This window comes from Trachurus japonicus, chromosome 13 (assembly GCF_045865225.1).
Source record: "Trachurus japonicus isolate A0001 chromosome 13, Traja_1.0".
Lineage (NCBI taxonomy): Eukaryota > Metazoa > Chordata > Actinopteri > Carangiformes > Carangidae > Trachurus > Trachurus japonicus.
Window position 1 is genome coordinate 19,307,011 of NC_140919.1, and position 20,012 is coordinate 19,327,022.

General features: G+C 43.0%; 2 protein-coding genes across 34 annotated transcripts in view; both read left to right on the forward strand.

Annotated features, from left to right (window-relative positions):
- Positions 1-7,182, forward strand: part of gramd1bb (GRAM domain containing 1Bb) — a 97,764-nt gene extending 90,582 nt beyond the window's left edge. For all 33 annotated transcript variants that reach the window (XM_085795166.1, XM_085795189.1, XM_085795155.1 and 30 more), the window contains 5 exons: positions 263-366; positions 573-870; positions 1,281-1,388; positions 1,750-1,870; positions 2,797-7,182. In XM_085795166.1, the coding sequence (XP_085651292.1) occupies positions 263-366; positions 573-870; positions 1,281-1,388; positions 1,750-1,870; positions 2,797-2,886 (721 nt within the window). In that variant the 3' untranslated portion in view covers positions 2,887-7,182. The remainder of the gene's footprint in view (positions 1-262; positions 367-572; positions 871-1,280; positions 1,389-1,749; positions 1,871-2,796) is intronic.
- A 1,442-nt stretch (positions 7,183-8,624) lies between these two features.
- On the forward strand, positions 8,625-19,370 carry dact3b (dishevelled-binding antagonist of beta-catenin 3b). Its single transcript, XM_085795200.1, has 4 exons — positions 8,625-9,076; positions 15,527-15,659; positions 16,003-16,113; positions 16,723-19,370. Exons 1-4 carry the CDS (start codon positions 8,846-8,848, stop codon positions 18,228-18,230), a joined length of 1,983 nt encoding a protein of 660 aa, XP_085651326.1. The 5' UTR covers positions 8,625-8,845; the 3' UTR covers positions 18,231-19,370.
- Positions 19,371-20,012: the final 642 nt, after the last annotated feature.

Here is a 20,012-nt window from a genome sequence, read left to right on the forward strand (position 1 = left end):
AATCAGGTGGCCCTTTGCTGCATGTCATTCCCCCTCTCTCTGCCTCCCAATTTCCTGTCCTATCAATTAAAGGAAAAAGGCCCAAAAATATACTTAGGGGGAAAAAAGTATTTCTGTAATCTTTTAAACCTAAGAGGTTGTTTTTTGGTGAAAATTTAACAACTCCATTCAATATTTTACAGTGTGTGAAATTGTCATTTTTTGTCAAAGACTGTCGATCTATATGTAAAGATGCGTTTTCTCTCTCTCTCACTCTTCCTAGGGTATCAACAGAGCTGCGCTACAGAAAGCAGCCATGGGGGTTGGTCAAAGGCTTCATAGAGAAAAACTTCTGGAGTGGGCTGGAAGAAAATTTCCGTCATCTTGGTAAACTTGATTGTTGTTAGTTTGTCTGCTCTGGCAGTTACAGTGTGAATATATTTCTATACAGAATCACATGGCACAACACTTTAAATTGCGTATCTGAATCACAGACGTAGATTTTTATTTTTACTATTAAAGAAAGAGGAGGGGTGAATAAAAAAAATAAAAAAGCAGATACTTGATAAAGACTGTGTCCTCTTCCCTTTCAGAGTTGGAGTTGTCCAAGCTGGAGGAGATACTCGAGACCCACCAGCTGTCTCCCAAGGCCAAAGCTGTGAAGAACTCCACGGTGAGGCGGAAGAAGAGGCCACTCCCCCACATGCGCAGCCAGCATCTGGACGAGGCACTCAGCCCTGTTACCACGCCGACGGACGAGGAAGTGATTCAGAGGATCAAACAAGTGGCAGGATCCACACAGACCCGGCACCAGAGTCCAGAACACCACCACCTGCCCGGAGGCTTCGCTCTGTACAGCGTCTCCAAACTGCTGCTCATCATCAGCTTTGTGTACGTGACAGACCACAACACACACACACACACAAACACACTTTTATATCTGACAATGATGATAAAAATACAAAATTACCACATGACATTAAAATTTATGTTGCATGATTTCATCCATTTTTAGTGTGTGTGTATTTGTGTGTAGAGGTTTTGTCTTATTTACTATTAAAACCAGATTCCTTCTAAATATTTCATTGTTGTTCTCTCTCCTCTCCTTTCATTGCCATCCATAGGATCTGTTTAAGGTATATATATATAATCTGATGAGCCAGTATAGCCAGATATACATAGTATATGTTTACAATATTCCCATCATTGTTTGTATGTAATTTCCATTTAACGTCTCAGCTAATTAGCTGCACTATGAAAAAAGGACAAAAGGAAATGACTCATTTTCTGCCTTTCCTCAGCCTGGTCCTGCTGGTGTTCCTCAACATGATGCTCTTCTACAAGCTGTGGATGCTGGAGTACTCTGCACAGTCCTTAACAACCTGGCAAGGCCTGCGGCTTCATGAAAGGTACACACACACACACATTTTTTGTAATCTAAGATGGAGATTGAGCAACGTTCAGCTTTAAATCCACTATTGTTATTTGGCTTTGTTCCCCAAAAGCAACCACACAAAGTCATACACATACAATTTCAGACATACACACAGGGTACACACACACATACTGTTACCATTACATACATTAAACTATGTCCATATGGCAGCTGATGTGTGTGACAGGAAGACATGGTCTCTTAAATTAGCCCCAAATTGCTCTGGGCTCAGTGAAACTATTTACCAAACTGTTTGTTGGCAGTCCCTCAGAATAGAAGTCAAGCTTCATTGACTGCACTCTGCTCACGTTGCTGATGTGTTTTGTGTTTCCCAGTAAACTGCCTCAGACGCAGATGGAGTGGGCCCAGCTCCTGGAGGCGCAGCAGCGTTACCATGACGCCGAGCTGCAGAAATGGAGGGAGATTATCAAGTCATCGGTGGTGCTGTTAGACCAGGTACTCAGACACAAAGGGACATTTTTTTTTAATCAGCTCAGAACTGTGTGATGTGTGATGTTTGTGATGCTCTCAGCTTAAAGCTATATTGCGTAACTTCTATCGCCCCCTGGAGGATTTCTGCGTTATTACAATGATACAGCTGGCACCTCAATATGACGTATGGCCCGGTTTAACCCGCCCCTCCCCTCCCCACGGCTACCATTTGTCACTCTCTTCGCCAACAGACCTTCTGCCGAACAGGAAGGCTTTTTCTTTTTAGTAGGATCCACTTCTGAACCTCTCGGTCGCTTCTTCGGGCCCTCCGCCATGTTGCTTTTAGCAGCGCTCTCCTCCCCCCTCCCTTCTCATTGTCAGGTAAAACCGATGCTGCGTTCCAGGCAGGCTTTTGAAACCGTAAGTTACGGCTTCAAGTCACGACTTAGGACTTTGTAGAGTTCCAGGCAACCCGTAACTCGTGTTTTTCCGACCTGTTACCCGTGAAAGTGCACTATAACGGCCCCTCGTAACTTCCGACCCGTGAACTCGTACCAGATCGAACTGGTACGAGTTCGGATAGACTTCGGATAGACTTTTAAGAGCACTGTATCACAGTACCTGAACGTTTTAGCTCTGTAAAATGCATCACATCCACTACTGAGAGAGGATGTCTGTGAAAACCCTAGAATCATCACATTTTATGCCAGCCAACAAAATAGTTGCACAAATGAGGGGGTCACTGTCAGTCACTCGCGTGGTGAGAACTTTGATCCTAGTGCTGATCTAATCTCCATTTCCATATAATTATAGCTAATGATTGCAATATTATCCAAGGAAAGACATTTTTGGAAAGCTATTTAATAACTTCTTAGGAGTGTGTGATTTTCCTGGTCTTCAATATACAAGCTGATGCTTTGTTTTTTTTCCCCTCTGTCTCTCTTCTTTAGATGAAAGACTCTTTATTGAACCTCCAACGAGGCATTGGGTTAAGTGAATTTAGCTCTGAGGCGGAGGAAAAGAGAAGTCGCTATCACTGACACACCATCACAAGGCCATGAGGGCATGCTGTGCAATATAGGACCTGTTAAGTTTGTGAACCAATGTGCAGGCAGCAGCAAGAGAGGGAACGATGGGAGAAGCGGGACCAACAGTGAGCTGGTCCAAAAGAGACAAACAGGAACAGAGGGTAACCAGCGCACAGAGGGTTAAAAAAAAACAACAACAACAAAAAAACACCCCCCCCGGAGGAGGAAGTCATAGACAGAAAGTGCCCCAATCACACACAGGAACTGAGGTGTCCCCAACATCACTGAGGCACTGAGGGGCGGTGCGAGACCGGCACCATCTCTACACTTGTGGGAAAACCGTTTCCTTCTACTCTCTTTGTTTTCAAGTGCATCCTTCTGTAAGCCATGTCGACCAGGAGAGTGGCGAGAGGGAACGAAGGAAAACTACTGCATGCGTTTAGACAACCTAGCTCCCCTCAGTCAGTGTTAATGTGGTCCAGTTCCAGTCTATGTGTGTCAAAAAAAAAGAAGAACAGAAGATGATGAGAGATTTAGACAAAGGAAAGGGTGAATGGGGCGGGGGTCCTTTCGAGTCTTAATGGCTTTCTACACTCTCTCGACTGTTCCAAACCAATCGTCCCCTAGAGGTCCTCGCTGCAGCGTCTCTTTAGCAAACCACCAGGTAATCAGAGTGCAGTATCATCCCACAACCAAAAAGGAAAAGAAGTGTTGTAGCTGGAAGCTCCTTTGCCTTGTTTGACCCTGGCTTCTTTCAGGGCTGGTTCCCTGTCAGACCATCGTGTTGAATTATGTAAAAGTAGAACCTAAAGATTAAGAGGACCTGAACCAGTATTTTTGACCGTTATTCACATGACCAGTTGCCCCAGTTGCAGTGTTCACTACCTTTTACCACATCATTCCTCATCCTTGTAAAGAAATTGAATGTTTTTCGCCTGGACGAAAAAGGCCAGACTTTGATCACAACTTATTCTTCTTTGAAAAAGGGATGCTGCAGCCACACCTGTAGGGAGATCTGTGTTCTTACTTGTTTTATTACTAAACTGTGACTATATCTCTTTAAAAAAAAATGTTTCAAATTAGAAAAAAATCTATGAATATATTTGAAATATATAAGAATATTTCATTATTTAATATATATATTTCAAAATATATAAACATTACCTATATTTATTGTTAATTTATGTACATAAAGAAATTATCAGAGCTCTAGACCAGTTAAAGAATTTCTAACAAAAAGTGTTTTCTTCTAAAAATGCATGCCAGATATGTCTGTGACATGTCCAGTGTGCAAGTATGATTCTGCATTCGCGCGATTATATTCGCGCATGTGTGTGACTGAGTATGTGTGTGTGTGTGTGAGCGTGAGAGTGCGTGCATGCGTGTGTGTGCGCGCACAAAAAATGTGTGCTGTAAAGTGTGACATTTTTACCATACCACACTTGTATGTTTCTTAATTTTATTTTATTTTTATTTTCTGGCTCCTGCAGCCAGACTGCCTTTTTTTAATGCTAATGCGTTTGGATGCTGCCTTGCATTAGCCCCACCAGGGTACAGTTTACAACTGAAGAGTTTTGTTCCACAATAAAGTATCCAAGATCTGAAAAAACAATTTACACCTTCATGTACAAAGTGACCGATTGCTTACACTATCAAGTAATGCAACTTTTTGACACATACTGAGTAGCTTAAAATCTGTGGATGACAAAAGGAAGAAAACAGATTGGATCATTCAAATTTTTGTAATTGAATCAACTTGGACTTGATGCTTTTTCTCTTGTAAATGGATATAAAGCATTTTCGAGGTGGACCCTTCATCTGCCCTCTGTGAACAACTCTTTGTCCTTGTCACCACATTAGTGGCTTGACCACTCTTCGCTAAAAGGGATACCGTAGTTTGACATTTTTCAGAGATTTGCTTATTTGATTACTTGAGTTCAATGCAAAGATCAAAACCACTCTCATGTTTATACCCTAAATACAAAGCTACAGCCTGATAGCTATCTTGGGGTTAATTAGCTAACTTCTGCCCTTTGCTGGTTATTCGCTACTTAGTTTAGTGTACTGATAGAAACTGGGGAAAACTGCTGGAATAGAAAGTTGGTTCCCCCATGTTTCTAGTCTTTATGCTAGCCAGGTTAGCGGTTATCCATTTTTGTCTAGCTGAATTAAACAAACTTGCTCTTTGGCGTGCAGATATGTGACACTGATATCTCCCTAAATGTCAAACTACTTTTTAAAACAACTTATTTGATGCAAATATATACTCTCCTTTCCCCATTTCAAGTGTCTGTCTTGGATGCAAGCATGAGAATAACTAAATTGAACCAAAAGAAAGAAGTAGAAATGTACCTTCACAAATTATCACCTTGTTTTAAATGAAGTATTTATCATATATGTCATGTTTTATTACCGGTGTGTGTATGTATATATATATATACACATACTGGAGTAGGTGCGGTAAAGAGCATCTCTTTTGTCCACAGTTTGTCAGTAGAGACCCCTTAGAGCTGACAGACTTCAGCGATGTAAGCACTTCCAAACTAAGAAAAACTTCCTTGTGTAAAAAAAACAGAAGAGAAAGTGAAGCACTTTAAGGCCTTTTCAGGTAAAGAATGAGAGAGAGAGAGGAATGGGAGTGATTTAGTTTGGATATAAATGCAGGGCTGAGGAAATAGTTTCACTGGCATGTTTCAGTTAATCACACTGGTGATTACAACTTCCAAACTCGTTAGAAACGGCTGGATTTCAATCCTGCTGGTTTGCTACTGCTCAAAAATAGAGTTGCTTTGGCCTAAAATAGAATATTATTATTGAGGTGATTTCATGTGAATCTTCCAAAACTTCCCAAACTGAAGCAACTCCAAAATGATGTCAGCCACATTTTCTTGTCTATTTCAGGGCAAGGCAAGAATAAGTTATTATGAGTATGAAGGGAAAAAGGTATCTTTACTGTGTGCCTGTGTGGCGGGTTACTGACTGGCTCACTGACAACAGCAGAAAAAGCTTCAGTATTTGGACCCCTACTGTTTGTGTATTACATTTGAAGAAGGCAGGAGTAATAACACATGGAAACCTTAAGACCTGAATGTGAATGGTTGGAAATGTTTTCTGTTTTATAGAAATCACTTTCACAATCCTGATGACACTGAAAGATTATAGTGAACTTATGCTTCATGTATATGATGGTACAGAGATGTCACATATATGAAATATATATATGAAAATGTGATTGAAATGCTTTAAAGAGTTTGTTTTTAAAGTGTATGATGAAATGGATTTTTTTTTCCTTTTTCAGATGCTTGAATTACTTTTTTTTATTCAGTTATGTTCAACCATTTTGAGGGAAACATTGTAAATTAGTTTAACTTCACAGCTTTGGTTTGATACCTTTGATACCTGATTTTAATCTTGGGGCAATTGCATTTTATTTCAAAGTTGAGGGAAAACGGTTCAGTGTACAAACATTGTATCACTGAACTGTAAAAAACGCACATCCTCTTAGAACCAAATTACAATAAACTTTCATAGCACACCTCAGTTTAACTTCACCAATTATGCAAATTAGGTTTTGAGGGTTTTGTTTTGTTTTGTTTTCATTACTCCCTTGGAAACCCCAATATTTCTCACAGCTTCCGACAAACGGCTAAAACAAATGAAGTTCTCATTCCTTCTTTTCTCGTGTGCACTCCCACAGTTATCTGCGTTGCTAGAATGATTGTATGATTGCTATTGCTGCACAGCTGTGGAACCAAGGCGACCCCGAGAGTTCTGGATGCCACCATTTTGTCACTGACAACTAATGAATTGTGCGCTTCGTTGACTGTATTAATTGGCATTTGCCTTGCTATTACAGAGCCGGGCGAGACAATAGTGCCACTCATACAACACCGTACTGACTAACAGCCTTGGTTAACACACAGTAGGAATCACCTCCTGAAAACGACCACTGATCAAACTCATAGCAAATGCTCTTCTTTGAGTGTGTCTTGATAAAAAAATATGTACTGGTGTAGTTCTGTTCAAAAAGAATTCTACTGTATGTTTTTTTTTTCTTTTTTTTAGAAAATGTTTTGATCTCTAGAGAGACTTTTAGTGAACTTTATACATGAGATAAATATACTGTAAGTATATGTTGTGTATATCTGCAGTGTGCACATGTACACACTGACAAAAGAATCCAACCTGCGCTGCGCGTAGGTTTTGACTTGCCGATGACTTTGCCTCATAGAGAATGAAGATAAAAGTGACTTTCTGGTTCATGTGAAGTAGAGACTGGAAGTATGAATAAAAACTATTGAACAAAAAGCTGTTGCTGTTCTTGGAGTGGAGAGCTACTTCAATGGTAATTCAACAAATGCAGCTTTTCAGACTTGAGATTTCTACCATGGGTTGTTTTGTTGTTTGTTTTATTTTCAAAACAGGAAGTAGAGTTGTCCTTAAAGACCCAGCACGTGTGACCTCAGGAGACTTTACAGTAAAGTACAGAGGAAGCTTGCATGACGAACTGAGATGAAATATTCATCTGTTACTGCACTTTAAAAAATAAAATAAAATCACAAGATGTTAAAATATTAATGACATACTGTATTGAAAGAATTGTTATTTTAGGAGCTGTACCTATAGTACAAGCTCATAACCTACTACTGTTTGTTCAGAGAAGTCTCCCATGGGATATCCATGGCTCTCACTGTAATTACTGTTGCATGCTTTGCACATTAACATTGTCTCTGTTACTTAAACTAACCACATGAATCCAAGTGGAAGCCATGATGTGATGTCCATCCATTGCCACTGAGGGTAACAGGAGTCAGTAGAGTACAGTAAGTATAGTCACTTGTTTATATTATTTCATTTATTGTGCAAATAATCACCTATTTTACCCAGTGCCAGTTGCTTCTAAATTGTGCTTTTCACTATCATATTTGTTAAGTTTATCTAACTGAAATCATATCATATATATATTTTAAAGTGAGTATTGACCATATTGTAAATTCTGCTGATTCTTTGCTATTTGGACTTTAAATTGACAACATTAGGCCTTAACCTGTGTAAAGAAGTTATCGAGGTACTAATGTGTGGTAGGGAAATCTCAAATATGACACAGTAGATGAAGTCACTGCCAAGCTTTTACACTTTGTGTGCAGTTGGAGTTGGAGATTATTATAGTCTGGATTCCTGCTTAAATCGTCATTTAAAAAAAAAAAAGCAAGCATAATGGTGCAGGGATAATTAAGTCAAATCTGTAAAAGCTGTGTATTCCACTGGCGTTTTTAAACAACACTTTAAATGATGTGGCCACAGACTATACGTACTTCACAATGCCCTGAAATATTGTTGTACTGTTGCCATTTGCAGTGTCTTCACATTATAGCCCATCCTTTAACTGCTGGTTCCTGTATTTTACAGCTTTCTCCCCCAGTGTCGCATTCTGGTCTTGGTTGTTGCCCCCCTTGCTCTGCTCCTTCATTATGACTTTAAATCGTTTCAGGGTCATAAATTCCCAGTCTTTCGCTATTTTCCCCAGAAATAACCATCCCCCGGAGTAGTCCATTAGTCCCAGCCGAGATGAGAGGATGGGTGAGGTCGACGCGTCACTGTAATGAATCAAGGGGGATGGGACAGTGTTACGCGCTGCGCCCTGCCAGACCCTCACATCCAATGAAGGCTGAGATTGAATTTGTGAAGGGGGCGGAAGACTCCCCACTTTCTCGCCGTGGCTGGTCGCAGAGGGCGGAGCTCCGCTGCTGCGTTTGACAGCTGCGAAATAGAAAATGTATAGCGCATAGAAGGTCTGAGAGACCATGCTGCTCCAAGGCAACCGTACTATCACACGGAATGGGATGCAGCATGGCCCTTTATAGCCTGCGAACGCCCTCGTAAATCTGGGCAAAGTGGGTGAATGCGAAATACGAAATAAGGGGAAATAATTAGCTTTCATTGTGCAGATAATCCCGGGATTTGCGGGGTCATGCACCGTGCGTTCTCGTTCCCGGTGACTGTGGAGCGCAGTCGGACCAAGGAGCGCTTGGAGGCGAGTCTGGCCGGGCTGTGCGAGCTGGAGCTCCGCAAGCAGAGGCAGGAGTGCCTTGTGCTGGGGGCGCTGGCTCTGGTAGACCTCCTGCCCCAGGACAGCTCCAGAGGAGAGCTGGCGTGTTTCAGCAGCTGGGGGCAGGAAAACTTGACACTGAGGCGACAGCTGGTAAGAAGTTTATATTGAGCGTCTTTTACTGCTCGTTTGGATTCCGGCGGCTCTTCCAATGTTACCCCACCCTGCGCTGAACCCCACTTTACCCCATGCATGTACATAGTTTTGAATAGAAAAGCCTTTCCAGCGTATCCTCATTGTAATCCGTTTGACCGGTGCATGGACTCTTGGTTTGGGCAGCGCCTTTTGTGTAGACGTGACCTCTATCTGCGAAAAAAAGTTACCCAACTTGATTAATAGGCTCTCCGTTTGAAAGGCTCTAATGCGTTTCTGCGCTTTAGGCTGAGATTTATGCCTGTGGGTAACGAAATCAGGGGGTGGAGCACCCGCCGTTTGTGGCACAGACCCACTATTTAATGGCCCATTGTTCCCTCATCATGGACTTTTGTAGGTTTTACTACTTAACAAGCTCTTATTTGTGCTCTCTGCAGATCATAAAGGGATGAATTATTCCTCCGGCTTGTGTGTTGATGTTGCAGCTAACATTTTTACGAGATACGTGATTATATTGGCTTTTTCCCGTGCAGAGCTCAGCCCCAAGTTGCGCCGAATACGTTCCGCTGTGACGCAGCGCGGTGCCAGAATTAACATGAGAATAAAAAAAACTGGGTTAATCCAGACGAATAAAAGTTTGGGTGTGACAGCATCGCTACGGCAGGATCTCATCCCTCAGCCCCTGCGTGAACTTTTACGCATCACTGAACAATGTGACAGCCTTTCTGATTACTTATATTTAACTGTATTTTTTGGTAATGCTGTTACATTTGTGCGGTCTTTGAGTTTTGTTGCTGCTCTTGTGCAGCCCGCACGTTGTCCCAACATTGCTACAATAGGAAGCCATTATTAAGGAGAGTGAAAAAGAAATTAAATCAGCCGCCTCCTCTTCACACCTCCTTCTCCCCCTCTGCCACCCCTCCCTCTCCTCTCCTCTCCTTTCCTCTCCTCCGCCGGGGGCCTAACAATAGGCGCATATGGAGCAGAATACTAATGATGCCGACCGAGGCCCCTGCTTGAGGATAAGGCGCATAGGTGGCCGTGGACGCTGGCGTCATCCTGGGTATGGCACGATGTGGGCACAGAGCTTTATCTTTGCCTAAGAGATTATAGGATGCTTACAGGGCCAGTTTGCAAGGCCAAGTGTTTCCCATGTGCCACACGTTCCAGCTCTTAAATTCATATCCCCCGGTGATGGTGAAGCTGTCACTTCAACCTGGCTCCTCATCCCCTCTCTCTCTCTCTCTCTCTCTCTTTGACGGGAAACAGCAATTTTCAAGGCCAGCGAGGAAGTGACAAACCGTTTCCCCCACAGTGCCGCTTATTTCTCCCCGTTTTTCATTTTCTGCAGCTCGGCGCTGTCGGATCGATGTTTATTAACTGTTCCGCTTATCCAAGCGTGTGTGTAATTACACGGGAAATTCCTTGGAGAGTATTTTCTCTCCGACGCTCAGGATTCTTAATTGAAGTCTCAAATTGAGTCTTCATCATATCAGGTCACCATCTGCGTCCGAGCCCCAATCCCCCCAATCTCATCCTCCATGTAGGTTAAAGTCCCCGAAATGTATAGTTCACGGTGCAACACTGAAAACAGCTGACCCGTGAGACTGCCAGCGTGTGCGCGTGTGTGTATGCGCGTGTGCGTGTGTCTTTGAACATGAATGTGGCCCCAGACTGTCTCAGTGGCCTTTTCTCCTGGATACAGTGTGTGGTGTTGAAGGTGTTGACAGCTGTGGGACGCCAGACAGCAGCTGGGAAAGCATGAGGCTCTGACCTCCCTGCAGCCGCCCTGCTGTGTGTGTTTGCAGAAAGTAGAGGAGAATATATGAATTGTGTATGAGCATGTGACATACTTACATTCATCTGTGTGCAGAGGTGTTTGCTGTGGGAAATCTCCGGTGCCCTGAAGTTTGCTTTTAATATTAAAAGCAATTTGAACATTTTTCTGAATATTTTGAATTGACATAGTGGATTTAGATGAAATGTTAAACATGATTGATAGATAGATAGATAGATAGATAGATAGATAGATAGATAGATAGATAGATAGATAGATAGATAGATAGATAGATAGATAGATAGATAGATAGATAGATAGTACTTTATTAATCCCTTAGGAGGTTACCCTCAGGGAAATTGAGGTTTGTCTTTCTTGGCATGTGAGCCTTTGTTGTGCACCTTTGCTGAAGTAGTGACTCATCATCGACTATGTTGTGTGTCCTCATGTTAAAACAGCAGCACGTCATTAGTGAGAGTGCAGCACTGTTAGTCTACTCAGCAGTGACTGATCACTCGAATGGATCACTGCATGGTTCCCTCTGCTTTGTTCTGCCACACAGCCATAAAAAAAAAGATCTCAAATGTCTGCAGTCTTTGGCTTCTTTGTGCACATCAGCAGCTGGAAATATACATGCAAGTATACGCATCGGTAACAAGAAACCAGGTTTTCCAATTGACGTTTGCAAGCAGAAAAAGCACAAGGTGGACTCTGAGCTGGTCCCAGAGCTGTCAGTCACATGATTGCAGCCTTGTGCACGTCTCTCTTTAGAGACTCCATTCACAGCCAGTCCACCCCGCTGCCCTGCCTGCAAGCCACAGTGCACTGAGCACAGAGTCAGAGCAGGCTAATGACTGCCATCTACAATGGTTTTGTAAACACCTTGTGCATTAATGCATGTGTGCAAGTGTGTGTCTGTGTGCAAACTCATACTCTGTCAAATCAGAATTAATCGTGTGTGTGTGTGTGTGTGTGTGTGTGTGCGTGTGTGTGTGTGTTTGAAGAAAGAAGGGATCAGTGGTTCAATCAAGCGGTGGAACTGGGGGCAGGGTGTCTTGTGTGTATGTGTGTGTGTGTGTGTGTGTTTGTATTTGTGTGTGCTTGAGTGTGTTTCCGGCCTCCCACAGCCTTGACTGTGTGGAGCCAGTCACAACACAGCTTTAATTATAGAGGGTCCAGCAGTGCGGCTGCATGCCTTGTGCAACCCGTCCCATAGATTTCCATATACTCGTGTAGTGGTTTTAAAGAAGCTGCCAGCCAGCTACTGCTTTGGGTTCTGGTCTACAGATCAAAATTCCCTTTGCAGAAGCTGAGATTTATGTTAGATTTATGGTTTATGTTAGATTTTTGATCCTCTCTGGTCGAAAAAAAAACTCTTGAAAGACAGAAATGCAATGTCTTTTGTCTTCGACTTGTCATCTCAACAGGTACTATCAATGAGAAATCAGCCAGAAATGTCCTGGATTCACCTGCTGGTCATTCTCTTTCTCTGAAAGAGCTGTGTTGCACATTCAGCCGAACAGCTTAATGGCTAGGTGAGGGTGGCTGCACCGTGTCCTCCGTCTTCCCCATCCCCCAACAGCCTCAGGCAGGGGATGCCGTAAAACAGTAATGATACAGTGTGCGGAGTGTCAGGGAACCAGGGCGAGACTATTAATAATGGAGCCACACCGTCACCAAAGCCACACTATTGTGTTGGTTGGTTTGCTTCATCCACAATGGTCTGCCTATTCCCCGCAGCATTATAGTTTAATAAGCTGCATCTTGGCTTCCACAGTGTGTGTATGTGTGTTCATTTGCGGGCATGGCCAAAAAATGGTAGTAAGCAATCAATTGAGTGAAACAGCATCCATTGATTTATTGATTTCCAATAGTCTCTCCTCCTCCCAACCATTTCTTTACCCCGCGCCAGCAGCTGAGACAAAGCTCCCTACTCTCCGTTTCCACCACACAAGACCATATTGATGTAGGGATGCTAATGCTTTGTTTATAGTGAAACAATAAGGACCCATGTCGGGACAAAAGAAATGACAGTGTTTGGGGTGAAGAGGTTGTGTGGGAAGCATAGGTTAGCATGGGTCAATTGCCCCTCAGCACCATTTGCATTATGACCACATTTAGACAAAAGAGTCATAGCGCAAACACTGATTGAAGCAAATGAATGAGAAGTTCATACTCAGAAGGGTTCAAATTGGACTATAGTGTTAAACTGTTCAAAGACAAACACGTGAAATTCTTCTTAAGCTTGAACTGAGGAGGCGGACCAAATGGGATTTCATCCAGGAAAATTGACAGTGTGACCTTTAAGACAAAGGAGTCCACAGCCTCATTATGAGGCTCTGTGCTTTTTGCCATATTCACTTCTCAAAAGACGTCAAAGATTCCCATGTTGAGGGCTTCAGAGCATAACACTGAAGCACTGTCCACTGACGCTGTTGCACAATATCTGTGACATTTGGGTTCATTTACATTGAACAACAAAGTCTGACTGACATGAGGCAGCCATATTTTCTTGATTCCCTTCCCTTGTACCTTTGTATTGTGTGAAGTTGGATAGGTCTAAAGGGCTGTAATGGTGCTTTCAGAGAAGTTAAGCTAAATTAAAATGTCAGCATGTAAACAGCAATAACAACAACATTGCGTAACATGCTGATGTTTACCTGGAATAATGTCTACCAAGTACTATTTGTTAATTAGTACCAAACAAAAGAATATCCATAGTTTTGATCAGATGTTGAAACTAATTTAGATGAAAAGTTGAGGTCTTTAAAGTTGTTACAGTGCATCGTGAGGTGAATTTGAATGTCTGTCCCATGAAGTAATCCATCAACCTTATGGTGGCACTAGGGTAGACGTTAGGAATCTTCTGAGACAGCAGATGTTTCTCCTCTGGGCAGAATGACTAAATGAATAAAAAATTTCATGGCAATCCATCAAAATAGAAGCCGAGATATTTCAGGAGTGGACTGACTGACTGACAGGCCGACTTTGTCATCTCCACAGCCTTAATGCAGTCATGGCTGAGAGCGCTTTCCAGCAGCATGACAGTAACAGTGCTTTCCAATGATTTGCATCAGCTATTTTGCACATAGGCCCCCCCCCCAGGACTCCCTACATTTCCATAGACAGTGTTTTATTGGCAAAGACACACAGTTGTACAAAGGAAGTGCTGGAGACTGCAGCAACAGCCTGACAGGTGCTCCATCATAGAAGGTTTGTAATGTGAAAAGTGTCACCTTGTTGTGAGGACACGCTCTGTCTTGTTGTAATGAAGTGTCTTAACGAGCCTTGAGTGTCAACAGTCGGCCTATCACTTCTACAAATGGCAAAATGAAGTGCTTTTGTGCATGTGTGCAGGTTTGTATGTGTGCGGGTGTGTATTTTGTTAAACCATGCAGGCAGGCATGCGTGCAAGTGTCTGCAGATGTTAGTCCGAGTGTCAGAAGATGAGACTGGCGCAAATTGTCTCGCTGACAGAACTAGTATGTCCAATTACACTGGGAGTGTGTGTGTACATGTGTGTGTAGTCCTCTGTCTTCATGGCAGCCAATTTGTATATACAGTATATATTTTGGGGGGCTTTTTTGCCTTTAATGGACAGGATAGTCGAGAGAGAGAGACAGGAATTGGGAGGCAGAGAGGCGGGAAATCACATGCAAGATAGGGCTGCTCGATGCGGGATTCGAACCGAGGCTGCCTGCAGTGAGGACTATAGCCTCAACACATGTGGCAGCCAATTGGCAGCCAATTTTGACAATAATGTAGTGAGACCAAGTCATTCCGAGTAGAAGTTTAGCAGATATGAGAAAATTATATAATCAGCAGAACTGAGAGTGTGTGGGTTTTTTTACTCTATTATTTGAAGGGGGGGGGGGCTAGGCTGTGATTATAAGTGCTATATACACATCTTCTTTGTATATATGGCAAGTATGGCAGTGTGTGTGTGTGTGTGTGTGTGTGTGTGTGTGTGTGTGTGTGTGTGTGTGTGTGTGTGTCCGTGTCCGTGTCCGTGAAGAAACATCCCCCAACCTTTCACAGACCCTTGAATTATTCATGTTCCAACTGACTGCTTCCTCTGTAAGCTTGCTTGCTTATGTAAGAGAGGCCTCTGACAGATATGGATGCTGTGCACAGTGGTGACCTGTGATGGCCACGTTCTTATCTTAGTAACTAGTAAAAGTTTCTTCATCTGTTTTGACAGTTTGTCTTGCATCATTTGAGTCATTTCTTTTTTTTCTTTTCTTTAAAAAAAAAATCTGTTGGCTAAGAAAAAGATTCCTGCACAAAAACCCAAATGACAGTTACTCCCACAAATTATTACAATTTAGTCATTAGCTGATAACAAAATGCAACATTAATTCTTTTATGCTTCCCTTCAAATCATCTATGAAACACTAGAATCCAAATTTGAGAGCTCATCTCAGCAGGTGACAGATGATAACGAGTGTCGGTGCAGCTGGAGAAACAAGCAGTGAAAGATTCACAGCTGTGTTTCTGTCATTAGCAAATCTGCAGACTAGTAATTTGGCTGCAAGGTCTGTTTGAAAATTTTTGCTTTGTTGTTGAAATCGCTGATTGTTGCTTCTTACCATCTACTTAAGAATTACTTCTCAAAGCGCCACAATCAAATACAGACAGCAAGAAAACAGCATGTGTGTGTGTTTGTGTTCCAGAGTGCTCTCCAGAGTTCACCATGGGGTCTGATGCAGGCGCTGGAACAGCAGGTGGGGGAGCTGAGGATCGATACGGACGATGGCTCTTATGATGCCGCTCAAGGAGAAACAGGCGACAGTCGGCCCAGTTCTGGTGAGCCCACAGCTCTAAATCTTTACTTGCTTCTTAATGACAACATCGTGTGATTTACTCACTTTCAACAAAGCCAGAGAGCATGTATTTTTCATTTAATTTTTGCTCCATACAACAGAACCCATGTTTTCTCTTGCTTGCCTGCAAAGACTTTGTAATTTATTTCTGCTCTTATTGTTCCTTCATGCTCCAGTTGCTTGTAATTTTGTTTTGTGGTCTATTTGTGAAATGTGGTGAGACGCTGCCTGCATCTAGCAGCACATTTTTAGACATCTGGAATGGTCAGTGAGCTATAACAAATGAGATAGTCATCTCTCCTCCCTCTAACTGCACTTTTTCTTAGGTTTCTATGAGTCGAGTGAGGGTCAGTCACCCAAAGGAAGGTCTTGTTTCACCGAGTCTGCGGAGACCGTCTCCTCCTGGAATTACACCAACGACAGACCAAAGTCTGTGGGTAAGGAAAATTAGCAGATCTGGAAATACTGAGGTGCACTTAAACCTGCACACACATGCATTCTCAGAAGTAGCGACAGTCACACAGACCATTCCTGTTCTATGTGTAAGTGAAGCAATCCAAATTTTAGTACATAATTTTAGAAACACAACAACATGTATTAATCCAATTTTTTTAGACAGTGGATTTGTTATTCCTCTCTGGCCTCTTCTGACTCGCCATCATACTGGTTGTTGAAAGCCAGAGAATCAGGGAATGGGGTAAAGATCAAGCGGAAAGAAAAAGCTACAAACACCACAGAGCATAAACATATCTTTTAATAAGATGTGATATCCCATGGGAGGAAAACATACATGCACCAAGACATAGATTAGAAGTGACATTAAGCATTAAGATCCTAACTACACTTGTAGAAATCATACTGAATCTGTGTTTCTGAAGTGCAGTTGGAGCTTTATGCAGTATACACTATTAAGCCCCAGGCAAAATGCATCCAACTGACAGTTAAACTGATCCCAACAACCAAAATAAAACCATGGTGTAAATGCTTGTTCAAGAGATATATTCGTCTTAGCCTTGGCCTACAACAGTCTTGTTTTCTGTAAAAAGGAGACCCCCTCATGGTGAATGGAGAAGTGGATATGCCAGCCCTGCGCACCACACTCCCCCGCTCTTTCTCCGCCCCGTACCCACCTCTGGAGGGCATCGCTGAGGAGGGGACAGTGGCGGACGGCTGGCAGTGGGACCCTAGTGGAGCCAACCAAGTCTGGCAGCAGCAGCAGCAGCAGCCTGCAGAGGACCAGATCACTGAGGAAGACTACCAACAGGCTTTGAGGGTTGAGAATTACATCCTAAGTCTCATCCAGCGCCACACCCTCTCACCACGACCATGTCAGCCTCGCACCACCCTGAGCCCCGACCCCCCATATTGCAGCGCCTCTGGACACAGCTCTCTACACAGGAGAACTTCTTCTCTTACGATGGAGCAACGCCTCCTTGACCCCCATTTTCAGCCCCACATTGACCTTCTGGCAAACGCTACTGGTCAAAGTTGGGGTTGTGACCAGCTAGAGGGGGAGGCCTGTGGAGGTGAGGCCCTGTCGATGGAGGAGGACTGCTATCTGGCTCTGCCCTACCCCCAGTCCAGGCCGCACTCTCTGGCTGAGAGGCTACCATCACCTCTGCCCTCTCTGGACCCCAACTGTGGTGTTGGGGCTCTTGACCTTTGTTGTGAGTCCTCATCCCCCCAGCATTATCTCCATGCACAACCCCCTATTCATCGCAAGCACAATTTAGTAAGTGCTCAGTATATCCCAGGACAAGCTTGCCATGCCCCTGTGCGCTCCCCCAGACACTACAACCCTGAGCAACCTAAGGCCAATAGAGGTGTTGCCTCTCCTGAGCACCCCAGCTCCAAATCTAGAAACTCTAAGAAGACCCACAACGACCGTCAGAGATCGAAGAAATCAAGCAGTAAAACCAACCGATCCCAGTCGGAAAACAGCCTCCTGAGCCAGCGAGTGCTGCCCGAGCGCCGGTACAGCACCACCGAGAGGCACCAAGGCAGAGGGGATCTCGCTCAGAGCACTGGACCACAGGTGGGCAACGACGGCCACGGCCAACGCTGGTGCTCTAACCTAGAGCTCAGCCAGGATGAGGGAGAGACCCATTCGGGGCAGGCGCACACCAGACGACCACCTCGGAAAGTTCGCTATGGTCACCCGTGTTCCCATTCCCAACCCCAGAGCTACCACCAGCAGCAGCAGCACACCGAACGCTGGCACCCAGACTTTCAGGAGAGAGCGCCTCTCTGTCAGGGAGAGGAGGGTTACGCTGGCGCTGCCCCCGCCGAGTCCGAGTCCAGCATGAGCGAGGTGTATTCTCCAGCCTCCAGCTCACTGTCCAGTGACTCGGATGAGAGTGGGGGGCTGGTATGGCCCCAGCAGCTGCCGCCACGCCTTGCCTCTACCTCTTCCTCGTCCACACCTTCACCACAAGCCACTGCAAACGCCACCTCACAACCGAAAGCCTTTGTCAAGATCAAAGCCTCTCATGCTCTCAAGAAGAAGATCCTCCGATTCCGCTCAGGGTCCCTCAAAGTCATGACCACTGTATGAGGACTTGATCAAATCCATAACCTTTACTACTGTGTTTTAAAGTCATTGTCAAAGCAACTTTGTGGCTGCTACATCTCAAGTCTTTATAGTCTTTATACCCTACCTACCTCTAATTACAATATGTTCTTAGTGAGAGATGCTTACATTAATGGGCATGATCTGCTAGAGATCTTCTGCCTGCAGTATCTGTTGAATTTATCTGTACCCGACAACCATCAGACATTAGACTAATGAGCATTACTTTACTCTGACTGACAGATGATGTGATGCCAAGTTACACTGTGTTTTTTCTTGATGTCTCTTGGCCTTACAGTTAATCAATTATAGATTTATGGTTGATTAATTCAAACAGTGTAGTGCTAGACAAACATAAGTCACAAGTTCAATACAATACACGGTCAAAATCTTCAAAATCCAATGCTAACACTAGAAATTAGATACATTTGTTTCATTGTTGCATATTTTTAAATAAATTTGCATTTCTGATTGTGATAAATATGTAATCTGGTGCTCCAACTCCACATTGACCCAGGAAAATATTTACAGGGGAATCAATAGAATGTTACAGGAAAATAAAGGTCTATTCATCAACTAAAGGTATATATCATTTGAACCTTATCTCTATTTTCCCTGGGATCGGTATAGAATTACATCATTCCTTCCAGGAAGGTTCTTTGAAATTATTTGGAAATTACAGATGCATATAATTAAGCACGACTCATGTGTTGTAAGACTTGACACATAACAGCGGGGCGTTGTCCTGTCCTCAGCCAGCATCCTGGAGAAACATCTCTCATTAGTGCTGGAGAAAACAAATGAATCATGGTGTAAATCTATGTCTATGTGAGGTTTTCCTATACAGCATACAAAGCACTGCCTCTTTAGAAAATGTTCTCTTGCTCTTTCTTTTCTGCAGCCAGCTGCTTTTAGGGCCACTGATATTAAATGAACAGACCTGTGAGTCAGGAAGGGGCTTTAGAAACCATAATAAGGGACCAGTGCACATGCATGCACACATACAGTACATTAAAGTGCACACATTCAGTAACACAGAGACACAAACCAACTCACTCCTGTAAATATGTATGTTTTTGTATATACCATCATGTGGCCTTGTTTGGAATGAATGTAGTTTTTAAATAAAGCCATTTTGCCCTTAATATTGATATTAAGACTTTTTTTTTTTCATTTTTTATGAAAATTCTGAATATTGATATAAGGAAGCTAGAAAAATTGCTGAATGAAAGATGAGTTTACATTACGCAAGCTAAAGCTTATTTTAGCTGTTCAATTTAAAATTCAGTGTGCTGTCCATTTTAACCACCATCTTTATGTAGGGTATTGGCTCTCTCTTGTGGTCAACATAGGAACTGTCAGATAAACTACCACTGTGCTGCTACTGTTACTGTTACACAAGCACGTTATCACCATCATCTGTGCATGAACATGGCAATAATAATTGCAATAATTGTTTATTTGATATAATTATATTGATTCAATTTTGACCACATGAATGACAACACACAAAGGGCAGATATCTATCTGTGAGTAGGAATAAAAACAGAAGTGTTGAGACACACTTTACAGATTAGTCAACATTTCCTGATTTGTAATCCATGGACACACCTATTTTCACTTGCAAATCATCTCAAGGGTTTTTGAGTTTTTTGTTTAAACTCAAAACACTGTTTTGTTGATGATTAAATTATAGGCTACGTCTAGCTATGATGTTGGGGTGGGGACAGTTGCAACAACTTCTTGCAACTGTCCCCCCTAAGCAGC

What these genes read in the sequence shown, in the direction of transcription:
- dact3b (XM_085795200.1), top strand. Translation starts at nt 8,846, where the DNA reads ATGCACCGTGCGTTCTCGTTCCCGGTGACTGTGGAGCGCAGTCGGACC. An exon ending in TGACACTGAGGCGACAGCTG is followed by an intron (nt 9,077 to 15,526) that starts GTAAGAAGTTTA and finishes TTTGTGTTCCAG; the next exon opens with AGTGCTCTCCAGAGTTCACC. An exon ending in CGACAGACCAAAGTCTGTGG is followed by an intron (nt 16,114 to 16,722) that starts GTAAGGAAAATT and finishes TTCTGTAAAAAG; the next exon opens with GAGACCCCCTCATGGTGAAT.